Source organism: Euleptes europaea, chromosome 17 (assembly GCF_029931775.1).
Source record: "Euleptes europaea isolate rEulEur1 chromosome 17, rEulEur1.hap1, whole genome shotgun sequence".
In the NCBI taxonomy this organism is placed as follows: Eukaryota; Metazoa; Chordata; class Lepidosauria; order Squamata; family Sphaerodactylidae; genus Euleptes; species Euleptes europaea.
In genome coordinates, this window is record NC_079328.1 from 51,751,387 (window position 1) to 51,779,195 (window position 27,809).

Below are 27,809 nucleotides of genomic sequence, written 5' to 3' on the forward strand. Positions count from 1 at the left end.
CTGCTCACTCACTTACACACCACACACTGAAGCAATGGAGCCTCCTGTGACTTTACTTTAGGTATGCATTGGGAGTTCGATTTTGTTATGTTTATTGCACCAACTTACTTGAACACTGCTTGTACCTGAACCTTTTATTTTATACTGAAATAAAGTTTGAGGCTTTTATTGGTGTGGTTTGGCTGTTTGAAAGGGTCCAACCCAGACTTGGCCACGGCTACCTTAAAGGGGACTGAGTTACAGGGTCCAGATACGGGACTGGGGAATTAAAATCACCCAGGCTGGTGAGGTACTACCAGCAAGGTTCTGACACCCACTTGGAAGGAGAAGGGCAATTTCTAAGATCAAGCTGGGAGGTGTCACTGGTGGGGCTACGAGCGAGGGGCTGGCCCAAGGTGAACTTCATGGCTACCTGGGGAACTAGAATCCATTTCCAGCATTCTAACCACTACACTACACTGTCTAATTTGATTTGTGCTGGCAAGATAAAGTCCCAGACGCTAGATTTCTCTCTGAGGCCCTGACAGAAGTGGCAGCAACAAACTGGAACCAAACCCCACAGAAAGGGCTTAGCTGGAGCCCAGCAGGCACGACGGCCTCCCTTACTGTGCGAAAGCAGTCAGCGTGTTGCATGTAGGCCTCCTAAAATATACCCATATAAACGTTGCCTCACCTGGAGTGTGAAGGTGAGGTCTTCGTTGTTTATTTGTGGCTGTTCCCCTGTTGACACTTAGTGGCTTTTGATCCTTACAGCAGAAGATTATCAAAGGCCTTCTGGTCATCCAAAGAGGCAGAAAAAAGTGCCCGAGGCTCCCGAAACCCCAGCGGCCTCCTCAGCCCAAGTGGGAGTGCGGAAGGTGGGTGGGGAAACACTCTGCACACCCTACAGGCAGGCCATCAGGGCCAGCCAAAGGACACTGCAGTCTCCCAGGCACCACTCCTTATTGGCTTGCTGGCATTCCTTGGGATGACCTGTGTGTCGTGAGAGTTTTTGGTATTGAACATTAGTTTATATTAAATATTATATTTTATTATATTAAATGAGTTTGGGTTAAGAAAAACCAATTAATCTGTAGCTTATTAATCTATAACTTAGAAGCAATATGAAGACCTGACTTTTAGCTGACATCAGCTCTAATTAGGCTCTTGACCCTAAAGGGCACAGGAGCTAGTCACCCAAAGCACATTATGTGCTCCAAATCAAGGCCGTTAAAGCAGGCGGCAAATTGTCTGCTCACGTAGGGGGAGATTGCCCTGTCCATCCGTCAGTGTTCCAAAACAATCAGATAGCAGACCCGGACACTGGAAGAATTATTATGGAACAAGATATTTCTAAACAATTTAGTCATGATTTGCAGAAAACTCATTTCCTAAGAATGTGACAGGGAGGGGTCATTTGAGACCCTCTCCTCTCTATAAATGAACAGTCCAAATATCCCTTCTTTGTCCTTCCCAGGGAGAAAGCATTCTCTCTCTCCTTTGGAATGACCCAGAGCGGCTCTGTTTGTTGTCTGTCTATGTATCATTTTCTATGTGGGGTATTGTTAAATCTGTCTGAGTACTATTCTTCTCTATGCCTTACCTTTGTAAGTTCAATAAACCTATATGCTGTACTGCTAGGAATGTGTGGTCTTAGACTGTCCTAAGAACATGGTTTGTGGTTTCCTATTACACTCTCTGGCTTTGCTTTGGTAAGTAGCAGGCAGAGGGGTCCAAACATTAAAGAGCTCATGGGAGAGAATTTGCAGAATTCTCCCCACAAATGGCTTGGGAGACACTTTTATATTGCTGATGCATCAAGGGTGTGAACTTCCCAGGCTTCCTCTTTTTGTTCACATTTTTATAGGGCAAGGTCTTGTGAAGAGGAGTTCCTGTCTTCCAAGAAGTTGACTATTTGTCTCACTTACTGCCCAAGAAGCTCCAAGGCCCTGCATTTCACCCTCAGTCATCCAATGAGCTTCACCCCGACCCCTTTGCCCTGACCATGCACACGTGGTGCTTGGAAAGATCTAGCACCCCTGCCAAGGTGGGCTCCTGTCCATCACGGCACTCCCAAGGGTTCTGTTCTGTTGCGGTCGACAGAGGAGAAGGTATCCACTCAGGCCGCCTCCTCCTGGCTTCTGCATCCCTTGCAAGGTCAGAATGGATAAAACTGCTCCAAACCAGCTTGGCATCAACAAGAGAAATAAATCATAAATCCTCACTTGAATTCTCTCGTCTAAAAGACAGGGCAATCGTAAGGAGACAGCTCTTGGCAGACCACTGCATCAGACATAGGGCACTAGAACAGCAGCCCCACCTAGAAAAAGAGGCTAGCTAACCCCCTGGCTGCTTCAGAAATACAAGCATCTTGGGGAACAATGGTCTTCTGTCGGATTTGCATTTCTTAGCAGACGAACGTGCACAGAACTCTTCACTGGCCTTGAACGGAAAGATATGTATGTCCTCAACAGGCATTCACATTATTTGGTTGTGTTCTTCTTTTGCAAAGAAAGTCTGCTTGTCAGGTGGGCTGGAGCAGAGCGCAGGTGATGAGCAGTGAGCTTTGAAAGGGAAGAGCCCCAACGACACAGAGACAGGGAGGGAGGGTGCCCGGGCAACCGTCTTTGCCCTTCCTTGCAGCACAAGAGAGGGGGGGCAAACAAAAGGCACATGTTGTTAGCTGTCGTTTCCCCCCCCCCCCCCGAGTCTGGCAGGCAACTCCTTCTGCCACCCCCCAGGCTCTGCCCTCGGCTCCAATCAGAATACTCGGGGTGTAGGGCGGGCAGTGCCAGAAGCAGGTGGGGGCACGGGGCGCTGCCCTGGCTCAGTACTCTCCAACACTCTCTCTTTTCTTTTCCCCCTCCCCCCAGGCTGCCATGCTGAAGATGCCTCGGGTGAAAGTGTTCGTGATCCTGGCCCTGCAAGCGACTGCTCTCATCTGCTTCTTTCAGCTTCACACCTGGATCAGCCCCCAGAAGGAGAAGCCGGCCCAGACCCACGTCCTCATCCTCTCCTCCTGGAGGTCCGGGTCTTCCTTTGTGGGCCAGCTCTTCAGCCAGCATCCGGACGTCTTCTACTTGATGGAGCCAGCCTGGCATGTGTGGGCAACTATGCACCAGAGCAGCGCCAAGGCGCTGCAGATGGCAGTTCGAGACCTCGTCAGGTCCGTCTTCAAGTGCGACATGTCGGTCTTCGATGCTTACATGTCTGAGCAGAGGAACCAAAGGGGACTCTTCCAGTGGGAGGCCAGCCGGGCCCTGTGCTCTCCCCCTGCGTGTGACCTTTTCCAGCGCAGCGACATCATCTCCAAGCATGACTGCAAGACCCTCTGTGGCAAGTACCCTTTCCCCAAGGTCGCCGAGGCTTGCAAGACCTACAGCCACGTGGCCCTGAAGGAGGTCCGGCTCTTCAACCTCCGAGCGCTCCGCCCTCTCTTTGCCGACCCCTCCTTGGACCTCAAGATCATCCACTTGGTCAGGGACCCCAGGGCTGTCTTCCGCTCCCGCGAGCGCACGGCGGGCGAGCTGGCCCAGGACAGCAACATCGTGGTGGGGCACAAGATCCAGCTCAGGGAGACGGAGTCTTATGCCGTGATGCGGGAGATCTGCAAGAGCCACATAGAGATCTACACCCAGGGCCGCTGTGCCCTTCCTGGCCTCCTCCAGGACCGCTATTTGTTGGTGCGCTACGAAGACATCGTCCGGGATCCCCTGGCCACGGTTGTCCAGCTGTATGGGTTTGCAGGGCTCCACTTCACTCCCCGCCTGCAGACCTGGGTGCACAACATCACCCACGGACAGGGCCTCGGCACACAGGCCTTTGACGTCGGCTCCCGGGATGCAGTGAATGTGTCCCAGGCCTGGAGGAAGACTCTTCCTTATCCCAAAGTGGCAAAGCTGCAGGAAGCGTGTAAGGATGCCATGGAGGTACTGGGCTACAGGCTGGTAAGGTCGAAGGAAGAACAGACAAACATGTCGCTGGACCTCTTACATGCCAAGCAGAGGGAAAAGCTGAGCTCAGAAGGGTCTCCTTCCGCTTCCGGCAGCTGGAGCTTTCAGAACCAGGACGTGCCATGTGGGGCTATGCTGTGAGCAAGAACCAAGCAGATCATGAAGTCGGGCCAGAGACTGTTCCTGGGTGGCATCTGCTGGGCGGAAAATATCGTGAGAGATCACGCCTGGACCAGCTTTCGTGTCGTCAGACCCAAACCTGCAAAACGGAGGTGTGCGATTCCTATTAACGGATCTGTAAACAACCATGAAGTCCTTGGTTCGCTATCTGTTTGGCAAACAAGGTGGACTGGCTTTGCACCTAAGCTACAGATCAAACATGGACATTTAATAAATATACTCTGTGTTTAATTCTTTGATTACCTTTGAGCCGCTCAAGGCCCTTTTCAGGAGGGAAAACAGGATAAAAAGAGTTTAAATCAGTATTAATAAACTTGAGGCAAAGCTCCTTATCTACAAGTCAGGAAGACTGCCGCTCCCGGTTTTGATGTGCTGGTGGCAGTCAGCTCCTCTCAAATCGCCTGCATAAGGCAAAGGAAGTGGCTGCACTCATTAGCAAGGCAGAGATCCTGTGACTGGGGCAGGAGGGCTGGGATTCTGGCACTGGAGGAGAACAGCAGGACCCCCTGCAGAAAATGCTCTCCTGTTGACCCTCCCACACAAGGAGGTGTACTGGGGCACACCCCCCCACCCCCACCCCCGAGGCTGGCTGTGCCACTCCACGGCAGGGTGGCTGCTGTGTTTTGTCTTCACAGCCTGAACACAATGCGGGCACACTAGGACTTTAGTTCCTTGGAATGACTGCTTGACGCTGCCAAAAAGCATGAACCGTGTCTGGGCGTGCAAACATGCCGACCAGAGTTGTCCCGGAGCCCATCTCAACACGTACGAATCACACGGGGTTATCATGGTGCCGGATACTACTGAGACCCATCTTCACATTAAACAGAGGATGCTTTTAAAAAGAAAATTCCCCAAATTTGTAGCCCACCCTCATCCCCAGCAAGCCAGGCTCAGGACAGGTAACTATCACTAAAATACATAAAATCAGTAAGGAGCCTTGCCATGGCATTTTGCACCAGCTGGAGCCTTCAGGTCAGTCTCAGGGGCAGCCCTACATACAGCGAGTTACAGTAATCCAGTCTAGAGGTGACCATCGCATGGATCACTGTGGCTAGGTTGGGGCAGGAGAGGTAAGGCGCCAGCTGCCAGGCCCAGTGGAGATGGAAAAAGGCTGCCTTGACCACAGCTGTGACTTGAGCCTCCATGGATAAGGAGGCATCAAGGATCACACCCAGACTCTTGAGGGCAGATGCAGATGTTAATTGCACACCGTCGAGTCGGGAGACGGCATCCCACCCCAGAGCTGCCCTGGCCGAGCCAAAGGACCTCTGTCTCCAATGGATTTCGTTTCAGTCAGCTTTTCTTTAACCATCCAGTCACGGCGTCCAAGCACCTGGACAATGTGTCCGGGGCAGAGTCCAGATGGCCGTCCATCAACAGAAAAAGCTGGGTGTCATCAGTGATGACACCCCACCCCAGCCCAAAACTCCTGACAAGCTGGGCAAGCTGGGCACATAAACCTGAAAAGCTGGGCGCATAAAGATGTTAAACAACATAGGATAGAGGGTCGCACCCTGCGGCACGCCACACACCAAAGGGTGCCCCTGCGACACCTCCTCCCCTAGTGCCACTCTTTGTCCCTGACCTTGGAAAAAGGAGCGAAACCACTGACGGGCTACGTCATGGATCCCAATGTCAGCAAGATGGTGGTCTAAAAGATCATGATCGACCATGTCGAAGGCTGCTGATAGATCTAAAAGAATCAGCAGCCCTGACCTGCCACGATCCAGCCGTTGACGGAGATTGTCCATGAGGGCGACCAGAGCCGTCTCCGTCTCATGGCCTGGATGGAAGCCTGACTGGAATGGGTCCAATGCCGATCATCCAGGAATTTCTGAAGCTGTTCGGCGACTGATCTCTCAACCACCTTGTCCAGAAACAAAATGAAGAGGGTCAGTGCGTCAGTTGACTATGCTCTTAGAATTGACTCCTTCCTGAGAAATGGTATGTTATCTTCTTCAGTTAGTCACCTACTAAGCAGGGGCCCCCGCACCACCTCCAGACTGGCCTTCATCAGCCAGGACAGGCACGGGTCAAGAAGGCATGTGGCAGGCCTCACAGCTAACAGGATCCTGTCAACATTGGCTGGTTCAAGCTGACTGAAATGGTCCAAGGCTGGACCATAAGACGGGCAAGGGACCTCTAGCTCCCTTACTGTACAAAGGTTGGCAGGGAGGTCACGGTGGAGCGACAAGACCTTATCGGCAAAAAAGCTCGCAAATGCCTAACAGCTATGGGTCTAATTCAGTTAACTTTGGTTGTTCATCCAGGGACATAAGAGACCTAATCATTCTAAATAATTGTGCTGGGCGAGAGCTAGCGGATGTGATTTTGGCTGCATAGTACTCTTTCTTAGCAGCCTTCACCGCCATCTCGTAGGCTTTCATAGACGCCCTATAAGATGTTCTTGCAGCCTCGTTGAGAGGTCAATGCCAAGCTCGCTCTAGCCGTCTGAGCCCTCGCTTCATAGCCCAGAGGCCCTCTGTATAACACGGGGCCCAGGTTCGGCGAGGGCGAAGAGGGCGTCTGGGTGTGATTTCATCAATGGCAGTGGAAAGTCAGCTATGCCAGTCGTCTACTAACCCCTTTGAGAGAACCGCCAGCGGGGACAGGATCCTGCAGAGCCCTCTGGAATCCAATCGGATCCATGAGTCTCCACGGGCAAGCGTAAATTGGCTCGCCGCCCAAACAGGGAAGAGGCAGGAAGTCAATCCAGGCCTTCAGGACAATGTGATCTGACCATGGAACTTCCTCATTTGGCATCAGATCCAAACCTATCCCAGCCCCAAAGATAAGATCCAGCGTGTGGCCTGCTTGGTGCGTAGGGCCTGAAACAACTTGGGAGGGCCCCTAATGCCGCCATGGATGACATCAGGTCCGAGACATGCAAAAAAGGAGCGGCATCAGTATGACGTCGAAATCCCCCACGATTATCCATCTGGGGAACTCCAAGGCCCAGCCTGCTGCTGGGACTACATTGCTCTTACATTCTTAACTAGGCTGCACAAAGGGAGGCTTCCTGCTTTCCTACATTCCACAGAGGCAGGGTAAGAGTTATTTTTGCCCAGAGATACACTCCCCCCACCCCTGCCCTGCCATCTATGACACCGGAGAGGAACTCCCTGAGGAACATTGTGACTGACAAAGGACAGCGTGTGTCCCACCACTCCAAAGTCAGGCTGCAGTGTATGCAAGGTCACACAGCAATCCTCACCAGGACACAGGGAAGGAAGCAGGGCTGGCCCAGCCCTCTCACCGAGCCCTGGCTGAGGAAGTCCCCATGGGACCCTCTCATACGAGGATGCAGGGAGAAATGCCGAGAAGCAAGGCAAGAGGACACAAACACGAGGACAACAAGAGAACATACAGCAAACATTCCAGGCATTCACCCTACAGCTCACTGGGGGAAAGCAGCCATGTAGGATAAAGTATGGAGGAGGGTTTAAACCCCACCAAGGGGAGGAGATAGGAATAAAGCAAGTGTGCTCAATTAAGTGGCCTGTGTCAGGCCCTGCCACGTGACATCACCAGGTCAAGGGGATTTGAATCCGGGTTTCTCTAGACCAACATTCCATCAATAGGTGACCCCAGCTTTCTAGGACAGAGCAGAATCCACAGGCAGGCATCCCATTTGTGGCTGGACGAAGGGTAGTATAAAAATAGATATCCCACCCCCCGTCACCAGCACAGAAGTGTTCCCACACTTCCCTCACACAAAGTGGTCCTTCCCCACAGACAGCCCCCCTGCATTTATACATCCTGGTGATTGAAACTCACATCACACACTGGATGAAGAGGGCTCAATATTAAAGTTCAATAAATCTGTTAGTTTTTAGGATGCCCCATGACTTCTTTTTGCATAAACTATCTGAGCAGATGAATTCTACTTCTCTTCAAAAGAAGAGCTCTTGACCCTGCCTTAAGCTGTTTATGCATGAACTGTCATGTGTAAGAGCCCAGGAAAAATAATCCACTTTGGCAGATATAGCTGCCATTCATCTCAAGTGTCTAAGCCTCTTTAATCCACCTACAATGAACTGGCCAGAACTAACAGCCAGAATCCCTGAATAGGAGTTCATATTTCAAACAAATCTTGAAAAACCTGTACAAGAGAATACTCGCCCCGAGTACGCAATAAATCTTTTCTTCCATGCTCTCCCTACAGGTTTTGAGGGAGGGGACAATGGGGGTGTGGACATGGGCTGGAGGTCCCCTCTCTCCACTCGCCAGCTCTATCAATGGCTGTTCCTATTTCTTTGATTTGGTAAAGAAAGAGTAGCTATTGTCACAACCAATGTCCTCACCCACCAAGAGATATGAGGAAAGGAGGGCTTGCCCTAAGGTGACGCTGGTGGTCAATAAAAAAACTTGTGGATTAAAAAAACACCATGGAAGTTGGATGGATCCTCATTTGCAGCTTGATGCAGACAAGCACGACATTATTAGGGTGACGACAACACGTTGAGCGTTGACAGGGCTTCTATGTCAAACCTCCATTTACAATAGTCAAAAAGGGCAAGAGTCCAGTAGCACCTTAAAGACTAACAAAAATATTTTCTGGTAGGGTATGAGCTTTCGTGAGCCACAGCTCACTTCTTCAGATACTGTGATTTATCTCCATTTACAACTTTTTGCTAAAAAGCGATCTTGGGCTGCATCAACAGTAGTGTCCAGATCTCGCGAAGTGATGGTATCACTTTACTCTGCTCTGGTTAGACCTCACCTAGAGGATTGTGTTCAGTTTTGGGCACCGCAATTTAAGAAGGATGTAGACAAGATGGAACGTGTCCAGAGGAGGGCAACAAAGATGGTGAGGGATCTGGAGACCAAGTCTTATGAGGAAAGGTTGAAGGAGCTGGGTATGTTTCGCATGAAGAGGAGAAGACTGAGAGGGGATATGATAACCATGTTCAAGTACTTGAAGGGCTGTCACATAGAGGATGGTGCCAAGTTGTTTTCTGTTGCTCCAGGAGGTCGGACCAGAACCACTGGGTTGAAATTAAATCAAAACAGAGTTTCTGTCTAGACATTAGGAACAATTTTCTAACAGTTAGAGCAGTTCCTCAGTGGAACAGACTTCCTCGGGAGGTGGTGAGCTCTCCTTCCCTGGAGGTTTTTAAGAAGAGGTTATATGGCCATGTCAGCGATGCTGATTCAATGACCTTAAGCAGGTGATGAGAGGGAGGGCATCTTGGTCATCTTCTTGGCATGGAGTAGGAGTCACTGGGGGTGTGGGGAGGGAGGTAGTTGTGAATTTCCTGCATTGTGCAGGGGGTTGGACTAGATGACCCTGGTGATCCCATCCAACTCTATGATTCTATGAACTTTATTATCCCTCCCCCAGTCATTTCAGTCAAGACAGAGATTAGGATGCAAGTTCTTGGCCTTTGCTTCTGGCAGAGCATGCCTTTATTACCTCAAACTGCCCCCTGCAGCAAAGGAAAATGTGGATCAGAAAGGAGAATTTAACACCTCACAAAACACACTTCCCACAAGCTAATTCTTCCTGAAAGCCAATCGTCTGTTCAAGTTCTCCTCTCCATACTTGGTGATAAGCTTGCTTCTCAGATGATCGTTACCTGACAGCAAGTCTAGGTCATCCTGCCTGGTCCAAAGAGGGGGACAGTCCTCTGGATGCGGGCCAGTCTGCAGACAACAGGCCACTGCTGCCACGTCCCCACTGGTTTTCAGAAAAGCTTGAGTCACAGTTGCCAGGTCCACACCAAACTCTTCCATGAAACGCTTCATGTCTCCCAGTGCCATTGCCACCTGCTCGGAAGAGGGCCTTGCAGGCTGGTCGGCCCCCAGAGATTGGTTCTGAGGTTCAGCGGCATCTTCACTAGACTGTAACTCTGTCGCCTGGACTTTGGGACTTGTGGATGCTTCTTCAGATGTTCCGGCCTCCGGGGGTCTCAGAAGCATGTCCCCTGAAGGGCTGGGGCTCTTGCTGTCCTGCTAGAAGGGAGCAGATGAAGAACATTTCAGGATGAGCATCTTCGACAGGCTACTTCTTGCTGGGGTTCAGAACAGTGCCGTTGGTTCCTTTTCCCCAAGACATGCTGCACCAGGGGTACTTGTGACGCTGCTCGCAGAGCCCCACATTCATAATTACACCAGCAACCAAAATAGCCATACAATGACCACACCCGGGCTCTGCAAGGAAAGGATGGGCAAGCACCTGCTTTTCTCTGCAGAGCCCACTCACCGGGGTCTGGCCAGGAGCTGCGGGAGCCCACTCTTGCCTCGTGCTGGGGACAGAGAAAGGAAGAAGGCTGAGAGGGGAGCAAAGGGCACGCAGGCGGCTTCCCACGGCAGGAACGGACTAGGGCTGGAGGCTCCAACCAATGCTGCCGGCTGTCTCAGAGCAGGCTTCTGCTGCAGGAAGCCCGGGCACGCTTCCCATTCCGTGCTGCCGTCTTATCTTCTCCCTGGCACAAGGGTTGCAGCTCAGGGGAAAATGGACAGCCAAGGCCCTCTGCCTCATGCCAGAGGGACAGCAAGAAGGCAGAGAGGATTCAAGGCTTCCCACAGCAGAAGCACGCTCTGAGCCACTCAGCAGTGTCGGGAAATACAAAAGCAGAATAAGCTAATGGATTGCACGCACAGGCGTTAGTACCTCATTGCCTTCAAATTCTTGATTCGCCAGCTGGAAAATGCCGGGCGCCTTGGCTCCTTCTGCCATGTGCCTTGGTTTCACTGGCTGGGGTACATCCATTGCTTTCTTTCTTTGTGATGCTGTGTTAAAGAGAAAAAAAGACTTCATGCTACAGTTACCGCTCTGATGTTTCAGAGCGCAGCGATGTTGGTCCGCAATAGAACAATTACATTTGAGTTCAGGAACACTGGAAATCCTGTTGGTCTCTAAGGCTCAAATCTAACCACTCTCATGTTGAGGCTGTAATAAAATAGTCCTAAATCTTGCAACTGTGGAGTGAAAATCTTGTCCAGCTGATGTACTCAGACCAGAAAAGCAACTACATTAGTAGGCCATCCTACCTGCTGTGGAAACTTTCAGGCTGACCTTGGGCCTAAACCTGCTTCCTGGGGTTGTTGTGAGGATGAAACGGAGGTGAGAAGAATGACGCACATCACTTTGGGTCCCCACTGGGCGGGCAGGCAGGGTATAAATTAAGTAGATAAATAAATGCATTTCCTACAGTTCCGTACAAGATACGGAAACACTTTGTGATGTATACAAAAGATCGGCCTGGCTGGGTACAAGCCCTAGGAACAGGAGTTGTGGGAACAGACAGGGAACGAGAGCATTGGAAACAGACCACAGGAAATAAGAAAACGAAGTGGCAAGAATTCCAGAGGCAAGGTGCTTGAAGAACAGAAGCAGGGAAGACAGGCAACGGAAGACACAGGGCCTGAGAGGCAAGCAAATGAAGAAGCAGGGGGGGAAACGGCACGGAAGAAAAGGAGACGAGGAAGGAGCCAGAGACAGGCCTAGCGGGTGGGTCAGGAGGACTGGGAGGAGAGGGAGCGCAGGCAGGGCCCTGGCGAGCGGTGCCCTCAGGATGAAACCCTGAGTGCTGGGGCGTGGCAAGGGGCCTCGTGGCAGGCCCTCCCCCCAGGCCCAGAGGCTCCAACAGCTGCACGTGGCTGCATCACCCTGAAGGGAAGCATCCCGGACCCTCGTCGCTCAGAAGAGGTGGTCCTGGCAGCGGAGCCGCCTTCGGTCCACGCTGCGCTTCCAAAAGGAGCCGCCTGCCCGCTCCCCACGCGAGGCAAGCCCGAAAGAGGATGCGGCCGCCCCTCGCCCACGCTGCGTTTCGCCAGAGAATCCAACACCCCCCGGCTGAGACCCTGGGAGCCAGGCTGGCCCCCAGCGAGCAAGGGGCTCGGGGCTCCGTGCCCCACGCGAGGGCCGCGGGTCCCACGCTCCGCTCCCGCCCCTCGTTGAGCCAGCCAGCCAGCCAGCCAGCCAGCCGAGCGGCCCCTTACCGCCCACCCGCTCAGCTGGGGCTCTTCGCTTGGGGCCGGGGGCCAGCGGGCAGGCGGGCGGGCGGGCTGGTGCCCGGGCCGCGTCCTCCCCGAGGGCGCTGCCCTCTGCCGCCTGGCCCCTCGCGGCGCGCTGCAGGCCCAGCAGGGCGGCGCGGCCCTCAGCCTCCGCGAAGGGCGTCCAGCCCTCCAGCCCTCCCGCCCTCCCGCCCGCCGGCCCCGGAGCCCTCTGCCGCGGCGGCAGGCGCCCCGCCCGGCCTTCAGGCGGGAGCGCTCCCGGGGCAGCCGCTGCCCACCCGGCCACGCAGGCCGCCACGTACCGGGCGCAGACGACGAAGCCCCCCCGCTCCCGCCCCCGCCCCCGCCCCCGCCCCGCCGGACGGCGCCCGGCTCCTGCAGCAGGGGCACAGCGGCCCGCCGCCACCCTGGATCGCGGGGGGGGGGCGGGGGGGCGGGGCGGCTCCGCCTTGGCCGGCCGTCCTGCCCACCCGCCGCTGGCCGGGCCCACCGGCAGCCCCCCCCAGCCCCCCCCCGAGACCGCGGGAGACGGAGGAGCCCCGGGGGGGGGGAGGCTCAAGCCGCTTTCCCGGCCCGTAGGGGGACGGGGACGGGCGGCACTCGGTCGCGGGCGGGGCCCCGGGCCACCGGGCGGTGCGCCCCCCCACCCCCCGAGCCAGCAGGCGCGCCAAAGACTCACGGCGGGGGGCGCGGCGGGGGTCCCCTCCGGGAGAGTCTCGGTCGGCGCGGCCGGCCGGCCAGCCGGGAGGGCGGCCCACGCGAGGGGGGGCGGGGGGCGGGAGGAGTGGTCCCCGGGAAGGAGGGCGGCGCGGGGGGGGGCGGCGCAGGCTGCGCGCACGCTCAGAGCGCCTCGCCCCGGCGCTCCTCCTCCTCCTCCTCCGCACCGCCGGCCAATCAGCGAGGACGCCAGTCGCCGCGCAGGCGCAGCGATGCGGGAGGGGACGCGCTTCCGCTTCCGGAACCTTCCGCTGCCGGCAAGATGGCGACGTCCGCGGCGACGGAGCTCCCGGCGGGGGAGGCGGCGGCCCAGGCCCGCCTCAGCAAGAAGTGAGTCCGCTCGCCATGCTGGGCGGCGCCCGGGCGCTGCTGCTGCTGCTGCTGCCGCCTCTGGGGGGCCGCCCCGGCTGGGCCCTGCCGCTCCGCAGCTGCTGCTGCAGCCGCCGCCGCCCCCCTCCTCCTCCTCCTCCTCGTGGGCAGCCGAGGTCGGTCACTCGCTTTCCGGCGGCAGGGAAGGGGGGGCCGGGGGGGGCCTCGGAAGGGGCGCTGACGCCAGGGCTTCCCTTGCAGCGAGCTGAAGAGGCGCCTGAAGGCCGAGAGGAAGGTGGCCGAGAAGGAGGCCAAGCAGAAGGAGCAGAGTGAGAAGGCGGCGGCGACGCCCCTGCCGGCCTCCGACGAGGACGCCCTGGACCCCACCGTGAGCCGCGGCGGGGAAGGGGGGAGGGGGAAGGGGGGGAGGAGGGCGGCGTGGCAGAGTGGCGGCAGGTGGCCGCAGGGGGTGGGGTGCCCGTGTCTGCCCCGCCTGGCACAGGAGCAGAGGGGCTGGGCTTGCCACGAGAGCCACACTTGCAGGCAAGCGTAAATGTGAGTTTTGCAGTTTGTACCCTGCCTTTGAGTCTCTGGCCAAGGAGTGGATGCTTTCCGTGTGTACCCACCTGCATGTGTCTTTGTGTGCGGGGAGGGGGTGTTGCCTGCCTGTGTGAGGTGGCACAATTATGTAGCACCTAGCTGAGGGTTTAATGGATTGTTGTTTTCTTTGTTTTGGCAGCAATATTACAAGATCCGCAGTCAGGCCATCCAGCTGCTGAAGGGCACACCTGAAGATCCCTATCCGCACAAGTTCCACGTGGATCTGTCACTTACAGATTTTATAGAGAAGTATAGCTATCTGAAGGCAGGGGATCACTTGACTGACATCACAGTGAGTGTGGCAGGTAAAGGCTTACCCCTAACCTTTGATAAAGAGAGTGATGGACAAACTTCACTTGGACGGTGGTGGATTAATGAGGTGTTGTAGGGAGGAGCTTTGCAGACAAGTGCAGCCGACACCATTATTGGCGTGGTTATTATGGGGAGGGCAGTGGAACATCAGTACCTCATGAAGCCTTCAGGAACCTGTTGGAAGCTGCCCTGGCTCATGTGGAGGTCTCATTCAGTTGCTACCGCTCTGTGAAGTTGTCCTATAGTGTTGGTTCAACAGAGAGGATGTGAAGTATGTCCTGCTAGTCTGAACAAGGCAGTTCACAACTGCTGTCGCTGCAGCTTATTTGTTTATTTATTGAGGTATAAGGACGTACATTGGCCTGGGTGAGCCTGATCTGAGAAACTAAGGAGGGTTGGCCCTGGTGAGTGCCTGATGGGAGACCACCAAGGAAGTCCAGGGTTGCTGTGCAGAAGCAGGCAATGGCAAACCACCTCTGGATATCTCCCTTGCCTTGAAAATGGAACCTTGATTGCTTACCATGAAGATTCCTTCTGCTCTGAGGATGGAGGACATCTTGATTGATGGGTGATTTCTCCCTGGCTGCTTGAGGAGGCAGGATCTAATAAGCTTTACTTCCTGTCTCCAAGGCGGGTATCTCCCACCATTGCAGACTTGGCCAACCTGAGAAATCAGCAGTGGCTGAACATGGACTGACACAAACAGGACACAGGGTCTTATTCCAAGACACTGAAAGACTGGACAATTCTACCAACTATTTTGTCAGATTGCACAGAGAAGCCATTGAAATTCATAAACATCAGCACAACTTTAACAGAAAAGAAGAGAGTTTAAGAATGAATAAGGCTTGGCTTCCTGTCCTGAAAACCTCCAGACTAACAAAGACACAATAGCCATGCAGATTAGCTTTGGATTTCACACATTAACAGATCACTTCAGGATACAATAGTTCCATATTAACATACCTGTCAGATTTCAGCAAACCTACGGCATCTCAGGCAATAGAACTCAAATCCAGACGGAGCAGTGATTCAGAGAGTTTATTCATGAGGTAGTCGTTTCAGCAAGACGCAGAAGGTTAGAATACAGAGCATTGGGGCATTGCTATATTTATAGAACAGATACAATGGATGAGATTGAGTTACAGCAATACAAAGGAAACAATGAGATTTCTTTCTCCCGGTAACGACTTCAGCAAACCAAGTACTGGATACTTAAGGGCAATCAGAGAAGGGGCTGGTGGAGTTCCTGGCATTGTGAGCGAGGCCCGGTATCAGATGAAAGATTTACACGGGTGGGTCTCCATACAATTGTAGATATCTGACTGGAGCTTGTGGCTCGTGTGCAAAACAGGAGGGGAGGGGGGAGTGCACGGAAGGATCCATATTGTTAACAGAGGAACCATCTTGTTTGGCCCATGCTGTCAGAAACCCTATCTGACAATACCACACCCTCATTAGCACATTATCTTTATACTTACAGGACAATGATTAGCACATTACTTTTGATACTTTTTGCAGGACAATGATTCAGCTCAAACCCAACCCCTTTCTGACTATATATTACTCTTCCTACACACTTGACACTGAGAGACACTGTCCTTCAGTGTTACTCCTCTGAAGATGCCTGCCACAGCTGCTGGCGAAACGTCAGGGGAAAAAATACCAAGACCACGGTCACACAACCCGGATAACCTACAAGAACCAATGAACTCTGACCGTGAAAGCCTTCGACAATATCCCACCATTCAGTTTCACAACTTTACGAGCTAACAAGACAGAAAGCACCAATGATAAGAACACTCAGAATAATAACATGGACTTGAAAAAACACTTAACAGTAATGACGTAAAAAGTAGTAATAGTGTTAGAATGTCAGTACAAAGGAAGAGATTGTCATAAATTTTTCTTGTCATAATTTTTTCTTCTTGTGATACTTACGTTGAAGACACTGTTCTCTTTGCTGTATTACTCAGTTAGGTTCTCTCTATCTCTCTTCAATTGTCTTCATTTCTAAATCAACCAGGATGCCCCTGCTTCTCAGAGTGAGAAGCCTACAGGGTCTCCATAAGTCGGTTGTGACTTTGTGGGCCATTTCCACCACCGCCATAGATGTATGAAGCTGCCTTATTCTGAGTCAGATCACTGAGTCACATGGATTAGCAGCAGCTCCAAGTTCTTGGATAAGGATTGTTTTTATTTCTGTTACTGGAGATGTCAGGAGCAGATCCTTGGAGCCCTTGCATGCATAAGCAGGTGCTTTACCACGGAGCTGTCGGCTCTCCCATAGACATTTTCATTCCTCCAGCGATGCTGTTTCTGTTTTCGTCCTGTCCTCTCACTGTCGTGCTGCCTTTGTTGTGCATGTGGGAAAGACTTCCTTATCCTGCTGTAACTTGTCCTGTAGGTCGGGTCCATGCAAAACGTGCCTCAGGAGGGAAGCTGATCTTCTACGATCTTCGTGGAGAGGGGGTTAAGTTGCAAGTTATGGCAAACTCCAGGTAAACGTCACTAGAGAAATTGTAAGAGCTTAAGCTGTTATTCTTATTGTAAGTTTAATCGTTGTTTTCCTAAGAGATTAGGTATAATGGAAAAGAAAATGATTTACAGGTTTGGCATCAAATTAGCAGTTTTTGTGTGAGCTTCATCCCCCCCATGTGTAGAAGTTTTTAGATGGTGTTAGCTTGTTATAATTTGCCTCCTTTCATTTTATTCCTGCTTCACCATAAATTGGTTGAGAGTTAGAAACTCCCCTATTCCTTGCTATAGCCTGTCTATTGCAATGTAGAACAATTTAGTAGATTATAAAGCAAAATATGCAGTAAATTCTTGTAGACCTCCATCCTTCATAATCTTGATTGGCTTTGAAATTTTTTCATGACCAGAATAATGTAATTATTTGCTCTTGGTGGTATCTCATTGGTGTCCTGTTATTAGGTAGTGTAATCACAGCCATCTCTGGGGGAGGATGCCCAGAGACCCTGGGCGTTGCTAAAGACGGGCACTGTGCTCCTGGATATGCTCTCGATGTAGCATATGTGGATAACTGGCACTATTATCAGTGTTCCTTTTTCTGATGAGACAAGTATTAGTCTGTTAAGTGACAAGTACTGTTAGGGTGATGCCTAACTGCCTGTATTCCCAAGAAACTTGTAATGCCTCTTTGCCCCGGTGTGGTCTCTTGAGAAGCTGAACGTACCCCTTTGTCCATGGGCCAGGATTCCACAGCAGGGGTCCCCTTGTCGTTCAAATGCAAGTAATGTACTTGATTTAAATTTGTCCAGTGTTCCTAGCAGCTCACTTTTTCAAAGGCAGCAGGTGGACAGAGCATGTTGCATCTGGTTCTTTCCCTTTGGGGGAGGGGCTTAGTGGTAGAGCACACCCTTTGCTTGCCGAGAGTCCCTGATTCATACCCTGATATCTCCAGTGGGATCTCAGGTAACAGATGTAGAGAGACAGAGAGAGAGAAAAGGGGGGCCTTTCTCTGCTTGCGGTTCTGAAAACTGCTGCACTCAGAATGGATCATTCTAAACTAGATGACCCAGTGGTGTGGTTTGATAGGGTGGAAGTGGGCAGGGCCGTCCAGTCACAGCTGACTTAAGGTGACTGCAGGTGGGGTTTTCAAGCCAAGAGATGTTCAGAGGTGGTTTGCCATTGCCTGTCTCCACGTTGGCTGTCGGGTGATATAGAAGACAAAGTATTGCTAAAGGAAGACAGGGAGATTGTAGAGAATGTGAATGAATTATTTGTGTTTGTCCTCACTGCAGAAGAAGTGAGACTATTATCCATCCTGGAATTGATGTTTTCAGGGTGAACATGTGAGAAGCAGGTTCAAACAGAGGTGAAAAGAGAAGAAAAGTTGGTCTACCTTTCTATCACTAAGGCAGCTAGGCTCTACTTCACCTGCCTATAACTCCAGTGGTCAACTTTTTTTGTTGAAATTTCAGAAACTACAAATCTGAAGAGGAATTCTTGTGTATTAACAACAAGCTTCGCCGTGGAGACATTATTGGGGTTCAGGGGAACCCTGGGAAGACAAAGAAAGGGGAATTGAGCATAATTCCTTCTGAAATCACCCTGCTTTCTCCATGTCTTCACATGCTGCCTCATCTTCATTTTGGGCTCAAAGACAAGGTATTAGTCCAAGCTGAGTCTCTGGGATATTCCAAGAAGATCTCAGCCCCTTTTAATTTTATTGGGTGTGTTGTTTTGTGTTCTAAACTTAGGCATTATTTTTAGGAAACCAGATTTCGGCAGAGATACCTGGATTTAATTCTTAATGATTTTGTGAGACAAAAGTTCATTATCCGAGCAAAGATTATAACATACATTCGAAATTTCCTAGATGAGCTGGGGTTTTTGGAGGTAAGTGTTTATTTCCCCCCATACCAGCTTATATGTGATTTGCTGTCCTTTGGATGTCATTTTATGTTCTGTTTTAAATCAATTCTGATCTGGGCTCTATAAACACATTTGGATTTACTGGTGGATTTATCTGATTTTGTTGTGACAGTATCATGCGCTTGGTTTTCAAGTTCTGCATATCTTGAACGGAAAGAGCTTTTAGGATAACGACTGTTCATTCTACTCGCTTGGGTTTGGTGGAATGCAGAAACGGGGTCTTTCTTTTTCAAAACCCCCGAGGGCCAGACCTTGTCTGCAGAGCACTTGGGACGGCCCCAAGGAACCGCTGCTGCATGGCAGGAGGGAGGACAGTAGTTGTTGGTTTTTCTTTGCCCCCTTTCTTAGGTTGAGACTCCCATGATGAACATTATCCCTGGCGGGGCTGTGGCAAAGCCTTTCATCACATACCACAATGAACTGGACATGAACCTGTACATGAGGATAGCGCCAGAGCTCTATCACAAGGTGAGATCTCAGTGGACAGGTATTGGCCTGCTTGGCAGGATGCTCTGGTAGCCAGGGACATTATAGGCACAAGGAGCGCACAGTGAATAATAACATGCAACCTGAGGTAAGGGGCAGGTGATGACAGTAAAGAAATTCCTGCACAATTGGAGAGATTTATTCTGCAAAACAGTGGCAGGGCGGGGGGCCCTAGCAGAATATCCGAGGAATATTTAAGAAAACAAAACGAACACCTCTCTTCCTAATGTGGAATAAAGACTTAAGATTATGATTGGTTAACGTGTAAATAATAAGAAGAGTGTGAACATAAAGATGCCCTGGCCTCAATCACTCACTGACTGGCGGGGAGACTGAAGTAGTTATGGCCATTTCCAGTGAGCTAAAACCATACCATTTGATACAGATGTTAGATCAAAATTGTTAGACGTAATTTTTCCTCTTAAAGAAAAACAACAAAAACGAGAAGTGTAATGTCATATGGTGGAGGTTCTCCCTGGCTTGCTAGAAAGCTGAAATGGTCAGTCCAAGAGGAGGCCAGGCCCTGGTTCATCTCTCAGTGTAGGGACTCCCGAGTGTTCCCTGGAGTGGGGAAACTGGTGCCGAGCCACCCAGAAGCTGGCATACCTAGCCCAAGGCACAGATGGTTAGGAAGATGCCAGTCAGGGCTTGCAGGCGGCCTCTTAGTGTAAGTTAGCGTTCCAGCACAGAGCCAGTCAGCGTTCCAGCACAGAGCCAGTCAGAACCACTCATGGGGCAGATCATTGGGCTGTGTAGGTTCCGCTGCTTGTCTGATTGCATCTTAGGTGGGGGGGTACTTCCTGTAGCAGCCCTCTGCACTGACAGAATTCAGACTTCCTTGACTGCTTTCCATCTGCATGTGGACCAGATCCTGGCAGTCTCTCTTTGACATGCTTCCGCCCCAATTCAGCCTTGCACCAAGGTCTTGCTGAGTTATCCGGGTGCTTCCTCTTGAGTTCTGCAGGATGAAGGAAAACTGCCTGCCATCTGGGAGGGAGATTCGTAAGAAGGTGCTGGAAAGCGAGAGGAGCTCTTTCAGGCGTGTCCTTGCATCAGGCAGTCCTGGCTCTGCCTTGCAATTCTGCTTCTCTTCACAAGGAGAGACCAGGTGGCTTTATGTCTTTTAGATGCTGGTGGTTGGAGGAATGGACAGGGTCTATGAAATTGGGCGCCAGTTCCGAAATGAAGGCATTGATCTAACGCACAACCCAGAGTTCACCACTTGTGAATTTTACATGGCTTATGCAGACTACCATGACTTGATGGAGATCACAGAGCAGCTGCTTTCAGGTTGGTGACCTGGGGAGGGGGAGGGGGCTGGAATGAGAATCTGTGGGGGACACAAGCCATCATGTACGGGTATGACGTGCAGCTTTCTGCATGCAGGAATGGTGAAGCATGTCACGGGTGGTTACAAGGTCACCTACCACCCTGACGGCCCTGAAGGTCAGGCGTACGAAATAGACTTCACCCCACCCTTCCGGAGGATCAGCATGGTGAGCGAGCTGGAGCGAGTGCTGGGGGTGACACTCCCTGGCACGGACCAGTTTGAAACGGAAGGTGAGGAGGGCAAAGCGGGCATGCCTCTTTCCTGTCCTTGTGGGCCGTGGAGAACTTGTCGGCCCAACACTTGTTGCAGCTTCTTGCATGTGAAATTGGCAGGGGTGAATTTCAGGTCCTTTGCCTTAGCATCAGGACGCTTTGTCTGATAGCATCCCAAGAGAGTCAGGTAGGTTGTTGGCAGGGCTTTTCTGACTCTGTCTTGGCGCTGCTGTTATGAGACCACCAGCAGTTATGCCCAGTGCTGCGTGCTTGTTGGTGGCCATTCCCAGTGCCTGATTCTGACGCTCCTCTGGGCAAAGGACACGAGCAGCGGTTTCAGCAATACCCTTGCTTTGTGTCCACAGAGACCCGCAAATTCTTTGATGCTCTCTGCGAAGAGAGAGGGGTTGAATGCCCTCCACCTCGGACTACTGCCCGGCTCCTTGATAAGGTAAGTGGAGGTGGACCTTAGCCAGCAAACTCTCTTCCCACAGAAGCTGCCTGGTCCCAGCAACCCTCCCCCTGGGTGCCTTCCTGGATAGATGGTGGGAGAGTTGCAGTCACCATCTCTCCTTCCCCCGGCGGGGAGCTCAGCCACCTCACTGGCAGAGGGGAAGCTAAGCTGGTCTGTGACAAATCAGAAGAGATACTGAGGGCTGTTCTCCGGGTCTCGTTTTGCAGAGCGGGGGGTGGTGGTGGTGGTAGCCACACCCATCTAGGTGAACTTTTGACAGGGAGCAGCAGGAAGTAGGCACCTGCCTTTTGTGGTGCCAGCTGCCTCTGTCCGGGTCCAGGGGCTGTAAACTGTCTGGCTGAACTTGTTCTGTCGCATTCCAGTCCCCTCGAGTGCCTGCTGCCTGCCTGCTGTTTGCTACCATTAATAAATACTTTCAAGGGTTCCAAGCCCTTCACAGGAGGGCTTGTGTGATCCCTACTACAGCCCTGTAAGGAAGAGCAGAGCTCTTATCCCCATGTTGGCTTTTGGGTGCTGAGAGAGGAAGAGAATGGCTTGAAACGGCCTTATATATACCAAGTCAGGCCTTTGGGCTTTCAAGGTCAGTATTCTCTACCCTGAGTGGCAGCGGCTCTTCAGGGTCTCCTGCAAAGGGTTGCCTGAGGCCACCTTGTGTGCTTCTAGCAGAACTGAGCCGGGGCTTGGCTGAGCTGTAGCTCGGTCTCTGGCACTGCACTGCCTTGAGCCCAGCCCCCTCACGGGAACTTGTGACCCAGAGAGCTGCCAGCATGGTGTCATGGTTAAGAGCAGCGGACTCTAATCTGGAGAACTGGGCTTGATTCCCCACTCCTCCACACACAGCCTGCTGGGCGACCTTGGGCCAGTCACAGTTCTCTCCAAACTCTCTCAGCCCCACTTCCCTCACAAGGTCCTGTTGTGGGGAGGGGAAGGGAAGGCGATTGTAAGCCAGTTTGAGACTCCTTAAAGGTAGAGAAAAGGGGGGGTATAAAATCAGACTCTTTTTCTTGTCTTTGCTGGCCGCCGCCTTGGGCCAGAGCGTAATGGCCCCAGTGGGGGTGGTTAAGCTCTTGGAAGTCAGATAACTGTGGACTGAGGAACACTGAAGGATTCCTCCCCCCATCCTTTTTTCCAGCTGGTTGGGGAGTATTTGGAAGTGACCTGCATCAACCCCACATTTATCTGTGATCACCCTCAGATCATGAGTCCCTTGGCCAAATGGTAAGTATGCAAAAAGATGTATACATATTCAGGAGTTTGATGGGTCAGGTCAGACTGTGTGAAGTTTTCAATTTCCTGCATTTTGCAGGGGGTTGTACTAGATGACCTTGGTGGTCCCTTCCAACTCTGTGATTGTAAGTTCAGTTGTTTTATAATTCTAAACCTCTGCTTCCTTATACTGAATCAGACCCTTGGTCCATCAAGATTAGTATTGTCTACTCAGACTGGCAGCAGCTCTCCAGGGTCTTAGGCAGACGTCTTTCACATCACGTACTTGCCTAGTTCCTTTAACTGGAGATGCCAGAGATTGAACCGGGGTCCTTCTGCATGCCAAGCAGATGCTCTACCACTGAGCCCTTCCCCTGGAGAATACTTTGGAAATCTCCAAAGCAGGGTGGTAGGGGGCCAAAGCAGATTTTCAGGGATGGGAGAACAGGGCTTTAAACTCTTGCTAAGTGAAGGAGAATGAGCATGCCTATTATCTTAGATGCTGTGGAACAAAGGCAGGATGCTGCTGCTGCAGTCGCCTTGTTTGTGGGCTTCCTAGAGGCCCCTGGTTGGCCACTGTGTGAACAGGCTGCTGGACTTGATGGGCCTGGGTCTCTGGATCCAGCAGGGCTTTTCTGATGTCTGTATGAATTCTGCAGATGGAGTCAATACAAGGAGTACACCTGAGATATGTATTCTCCACTCGGAACTTGGGAGGGGGGTGGCTGGTGCAGAATGGCAGGCTGGGAGGGAGCTTTGGGGAGCTGCGTTGGGCCATCTTTGAGCTCTTGTCTTCTTGCCCTGTTGTGTTCGCACAGGCATCGCTTTCAGCAGGGGCTGACTGAGCGTTTTGAGCTGTTTGTGATGAAGAAGGAGGTGTGCAATGCGTACACGGAGCTGAACGACCCTTTTCGACAGCGCCAGCTCTTTGAAGATCAGGCTAAGGTGCAAAATCTGACTTAGAAGCATGCCTGCTTGGAGCCACTGAGCAGGCGTGTTTTGGATGGGCATGAGCAGACAGGGAGGGAGGCCTGAATATTTCACGATGAGGAGCCGCGTTAGTCTGTCCATAGCAGTAGAAAAGAGCAAGAGTCCAGCAACACCTTCAAGACAAACAAAATTTCTGGCAGGGTAGGAAGCTTTTGTGAGTCACAGCTCACTTCTTGAGATACTTCAGAAGTGATCTGTGATTCATGAAAGCTCATACCACCAGAAATTTTGTTCATCTTGAAGGTGCTACTGGACTCCTGCATATTTCAGCCTCTGTGTGTGTGTGTGTGTGTATGTGTGTGTGTGCACTTGTGGTTCTATCCCCCCTCATGGGGGATGGATGACTTGCACAGGCATCCGTTTCATGGATTGTCAAGAGTTTGACCAGACGCTGGAGGCAAGGCCCCCTTTTGGGTGTTTCCTCCCATCTTCCCCCACTGTCCCACCCCCAAAGGCTTGCTGCACACTGAGTGTGCCTGCCTCATACGTTGGGGTCGTTGGGTGGGTTGATCTGTATTCAAGAGATGTGCTATCTTCCTTAAGGCAGGGGAGGAACAAAAACTTGCAGAACCCCATTAGACATCCCTTGCAGTTGTTTGGAGCAACAGCTTGGTGGTCAGGGACAGGCTTTGTAGCCAGAATGACCTTGGTTGAATCTCATTTGGGGTTTTCTGTAGCAAGACTGGCAAGGGCCTTTGCCAGAAGGTCTGTATGTCAGAGGAGGTCATAGTGGCCTGAAGGGATGTATGATCTTCATTTGTATCAGCTGGCTTTGTACAGTCAGTGCCTTTTATGCTGCCATTTCAGCTCTCTTGGTTCTTACCCAAGAACTTGTGGCTGCGAGGAGTTTGCAGCATGTGGTCTTTCCCCTTCTCACTGGGGTGAATTTCCTGTAAATCCAGGACAAATGTCACAGTTACAACTAGGAGCTAGCAGTTTCTCTGCCAAATCTGGCCCCTGCTGGCCAATCCAGAGGCCAGAAGACCATGCCCAAGAAGCTGGTGTGGTGGCCTCTGCTCAAATCAGGCCGTGCAGAATGCTGGCTGTGACTCTGCAGCCTTGGTTGCCAGAGTAAAGCCGCTTTGCTCTGTCAGGGTCCTCTTAAATCAGTGCCGACTCTGGCAAGCGGGGAGGGGGAAGGCCTTGCTACTTTTGCTGGCAGACGGCAGCTCCAGGGATGACCCACCCGCACCTCTGTTTCCTTTTATCATCTAGGCCAAAGCTGCTGGAGACGATGAGGCGATGTTCATTGACGAGAACTTCTGTACGGCTCTCGAATATGGGCTTCCCCCGACAGCTGGCTGGGGCCTGGGCATCGACCGCCTCACCATGTTCCTCACCAACTCAAACAACATTAAGGTGTGGATTCCTGCTGGGCGAGGAGGGGGCTGAGAGTCTTGAGTACCTTCAACCCAAGCCTGCTAATTGGTTTCTGGGAACAGTTCAGAGTGCTGCTTCTCATCTCTAAAGCTCTGAACAGTCATACTGCAGGCATTTGAAGGGCTGGCTGCTCCCGAACAGGGACCTGCCAAGGCCTAGGTCTGATGAAAGATGGTGTGTGGGTTGGGGGGAGTATGGAATTCCCCCCTCACAATGCTGCCCTCTGGTTCCTCGCTTGCCAGGTTCTGGGCCCCAGGTGGAAATGTTCCTGTGGGCCCAGGGGCAGGCTGCTGGCTGAGGGTGGCTCCCGTTTTTGCCTTAGCTTTTATTATGGTGATTGTCCACAATTTTTTTTACACTGCTGTTGTAATTGTTACTATTTTGAAGGTGTGCGAATGATTTGTGAGCTGCCTCAAGTAGTTTTAGGAATGTGACCAACAAAGCACTCAAATATGAAGCTTGCAGGCGGACTCCAACATTGGGGCAACAGATGTGCTCACGAGAGCTTTCATGCCCGATGGGGAGATGGAGCCAGTTCTCTTCCCCTGGCACAAGTACCTCCTGAAAATTCAGCTATTGTGTGCACACATGACGTAGAGCAGGGATGGGGAACCTCAGGCCCGAGGGCCGTATGCGGCCCCCGAGGACATTTTCTGCGGCCCTCGGGAGCTCTGGGGCCGGGGGTGTGGGGGGGGAGGCGTGGAGGTTGGGGCCTGGTCGCTTGGGGCCGGCGTGCACAGGTGTGTGTGTGGGGGGGAAGGCTTTTCTTTTCTTCTTTTTCTGTCACTCTCCTTTCCCTCTTTTTCTGTCTCTTTGTCTGTCTCCCTCCATCCTTTCCTTTCTTTCTCCCCCTCCCTCCATTTCTTTCTCCCTTTCTCTCTCTTTTCCCCTCCCTCCCTTTTCCTCTTTCTCTGTTTTCTTTCCTTCCTCCCTTTCTTCCCTGTGGATCGGCTGCCTCCTGGCGCCTCATTTGCTCAGGCCTACCACTGGCTGCCCTCCCGCCTGGGAGCGGGGGAGGACGAGGGAGCAGGGGCGCCCTCCAGGCCTTCTCTGTGTGGTCTTCCCTGGGGTTGCCAACCTCAAGGTGGTGGCTGAAGACCTGGAAACCGTAGTCTCCCCACCCCGGGAGATCTACACCTGGTTATGGCCCCCGAATAATGTTGTAAATGCGCAAATGGCCCTTAGCAGGAAAAAGGTTCCCCACCCCTGACGTAGAGGGTCATGGACTTATTCTCTGAGAGCTTCTGTGGAGAGGTTATTCCCTGCAACTGATGACATCCTCTGCCTACCCACCTGTTTCTGGGTATAATTCTCAAAGTACTGGTTCTTGCCCACTAAGGCCGTCAGAGATTTTGGTGCCAGGGCGCGGAAAGGACTGTCACCTTCCTTATGGCCCAACCATGTTAAGGTCCTCCTCACAAGCCCTTCTCTCTGTTCTCCTGCCTGCAAAGGGGTGAGGAGGGTGGACTTTTCTAATGATGGCATCTTGCCTGTGTGATGCGCTTCCTGTTGGGGATGGCGGGGCTCCTGCACTAGCAAAACAGTTCTTTAGACCCAAGGGGTTGGAGTTTTTAATAACTTGTATGATCCTGTATGGTCAGTTTTATCTGGCATATTAGCCACAAATAAAATTTATTTATTTATTTAGCTTGTATGATCTGGTTCTAGCATGAGGATCATTTAGCCTACTAAGTATTTTATGCTCTAGGTTTTCACTGACTGGATTTTAATGGTTTGTTAATTGTATGTTTTTATGATTTTATCTTTATTTTGTGAGCCACCTTGAGGTGGTCTCTAAGGAGGAGGCATGTGTGGTCAAAGGATTCCTTGGCCTTGATCTCTGGCTCTGTTGGGAGCAAACTCCTCCGGCTGTGGCGCCTACCCACGGCGAGTGGACTGTCAGCTCTGAGCAGTGTCGTCTCTGTTCCAGGAGGTGCTGCTGTTTCCTGCCATGAAACCTGAGGATAACAAGAAGGAGGCGGAGCCACCTGCCGAGGGCACCTCCGTGTGACCCACCAGCCTGCAGAAGAGGAAAGGAGATGTGGGGGCGGGGAGAGGAGGGGCTTTCTGGGCTTGGACACTGTTGCATTTTCCCCGTCATGAATAAAGGAGCATCTCTGCTTTCTTTTTTTGCTATAAATTTGCACTCACATCATCATCAGTATATCTGATTCTCAACGTGGCATCATCTGCTTAATCTGCCTTGAGTCCCTGTCAGAAAGGCAGATAAATATTTAAAGCCAGAGATTGGGGCTGTGCATGGACAAGACGAATCTTTCTACAATCCTGAGTAAAATCCTAGGTTTGCAACAAAACACAATCTGAAACCTAAATAAATAAATACAGAGTGGGATTTAAACCCCCCCACAATAGCAGTAGTGCCTGTACCTTTAAGAAGTGAATGCTCCCAGTGGCCCTTGCGGGGCAAGCACAACAGTATGGTCAGCCTTTCAGGCCTTGGTCCCTGTCAGTAGAAGTCAGGGAGGGGAGGCCCCTGAAAGCCAGGGAGGTTTGGCCCTTGAAGGGCACCCGGCCTCCCAGCCGCCACTGGGGGAGTGGATACCACGTGACTGACTTCCGTGACTCGGCCGGGTGCTGCCCACTGTTCCACCCCATGGACAACGGCGGGGCGAAGTGGTTAAGAGTGTCAGAAGGGGACCCGGGTCGGGTCCACGTCCTCGCTCGGCTTTGGCGGCTTCCTGCGTGACCCTGTGTCTGTCTCCCACTCGCAGCCTAACCCTACCTGGAAGGAGGGAGATGGGGGTTGCTGTGGGTCCCCCGCTGGGGATAAAAGCCATGGGGGGGGGGTTTTTATAAATGAAGTGAATACAGAATGAATCTAGCTTAAGTGGGGAGGGGGCTGTTAAAAGGTTACTGTGGGAGGGGCAAGGAGAAGGGAGCCGGGAAAGCTGAGGATATGGGGCAGGGCAGCATTGGGGATGAGGGGGAAATAAGGTGGCCTCCCCACACACCCACCAAGTCCTGCACACAAGGGGCCCCCGGGGTTTTCCTGGGGAAAGGGGGGGCCGTGGGGCTTGCAGGAAAGGAAGAGAGGAAAGTGTGTGTGTCGGGGGGGGGGGGAGAACTGGCCGCCCGCCCAGACGGGCGCTTCTCCACGGGGCCTCGATCCGGGGGGGTGGAGGGTGGGGGGCCACTGCGCACAGCTCTCTCTCACGCTGAGCGGAGAGGAGCCCCCCCCCCCCCGGCCTGCAGCCCAGCCTGAAAGGGTCCCAGGCAAGGTGGGGGGGGGTCGTGCCCTCCTCGGCGGAGCCCCTGGGGCCGGGGGGAGGGGGGCCGCTCTCCCTGGCCCGCCT

General features: G+C 52.4%; 3 protein-coding genes across 3 annotated transcripts; 2 read left to right on the forward strand and 1 right to left on the reverse strand.

Moving 5' to 3' along the window:
* The first annotated feature begins 2,858 nt into the window (after window positions 1-2,858).
* On the forward strand, window positions 2,859-4,073 carry CHST4 (carbohydrate sulfotransferase 4). Its single transcript, XM_056862427.1, has one exon. The coding sequence runs from the start codon at window positions 2,859-2,861 to the stop codon at window positions 4,071-4,073; it is 1,215 nt and encodes a 404-aa protein (XP_056718405.1).
* A 5,538-nt stretch (window positions 4,074-9,611) lies between these two features.
* TERF2IP (TERF2 interacting protein) lies at window positions 9,612-10,797 on the reverse strand. Its single transcript, XM_056862963.1, has 2 exons — window positions 10,732-10,797; window positions 9,612-10,070 (listed from the first exon to the last, which is right to left on the reverse strand). Exons 1-2 carry the CDS (start codon window positions 10,795-10,797, stop codon window positions 9,612-9,614), a joined length of 525 nt encoding a protein of 174 aa, XP_056718941.1.
* Window positions 10,798-13,050: 2,253 nt separating this feature from the next.
* On the forward strand, window positions 13,051-26,506 carry KARS1 (lysyl-tRNA synthetase 1). Its single transcript, XM_056862251.1, has 14 exons — window positions 13,051-13,124; window positions 13,365-13,491; window positions 13,843-14,008; window positions 16,423-16,516; window positions 17,963-18,149; window positions 18,255-18,380; window positions 18,765-18,884; window positions 20,030-20,192; window positions 20,289-20,462; window positions 20,810-20,895; window positions 22,052-22,137; window positions 22,944-23,070; window positions 24,331-24,474; window positions 26,426-26,506. The coding sequence occupies exons 1-14, from the start codon at window positions 13,057-13,059 to the stop codon at window positions 26,504-26,506; spliced, it is 1,749 nt and encodes a 582-aa protein (XP_056718229.1). The 5' UTR covers window positions 13,051-13,056.
* Window positions 26,507-27,809: the final 1,303 nt, after the last annotated feature.

Bases quoted from the DNA above. Each gene is read 5' to 3' on its own strand.
- KARS1 (XM_056862251.1), top strand. From the start codon at position 13,057: ATGGCGACGTCCGCGGCGACGGAGCTCCCGGCGGGGGAGGCGGCGGCC. The intron at 13,492-13,842 runs GTGAGCCGCGGC...TTGTTTTGGCAG, and splicing joins AGGACGCCCTGGACCCCACC to CAATATTACAAGATCCGCAG. The intron at 23,071-24,330 runs GTGCAAAATCTG...TTTATCATCTAG, and splicing joins TCTTTGAAGATCAGGCTAAG to GCCAAAGCTGCTGGAGACGA.
- CHST4 (XM_056862427.1), top strand. From the start codon at position 2,859: ATGCTGAAGATGCCTCGGGTGAAAGTGTTCGTGATCCTGGCCCTGCAA.
- TERF2IP (XM_056862963.1), bottom strand. From the start codon at position 10,797: ATGGCAGAAGGAGCCAAGGCGCCCGGCATTTTCCAGCTGGCGAATCAA. The intron at 10,071-10,731 runs GTACTAACGCCT...GCTCCCTTCTAG, and splicing joins AAGAATTTGAAGGCAATGAG to CAGGACAGCAAGAGCCCCAG.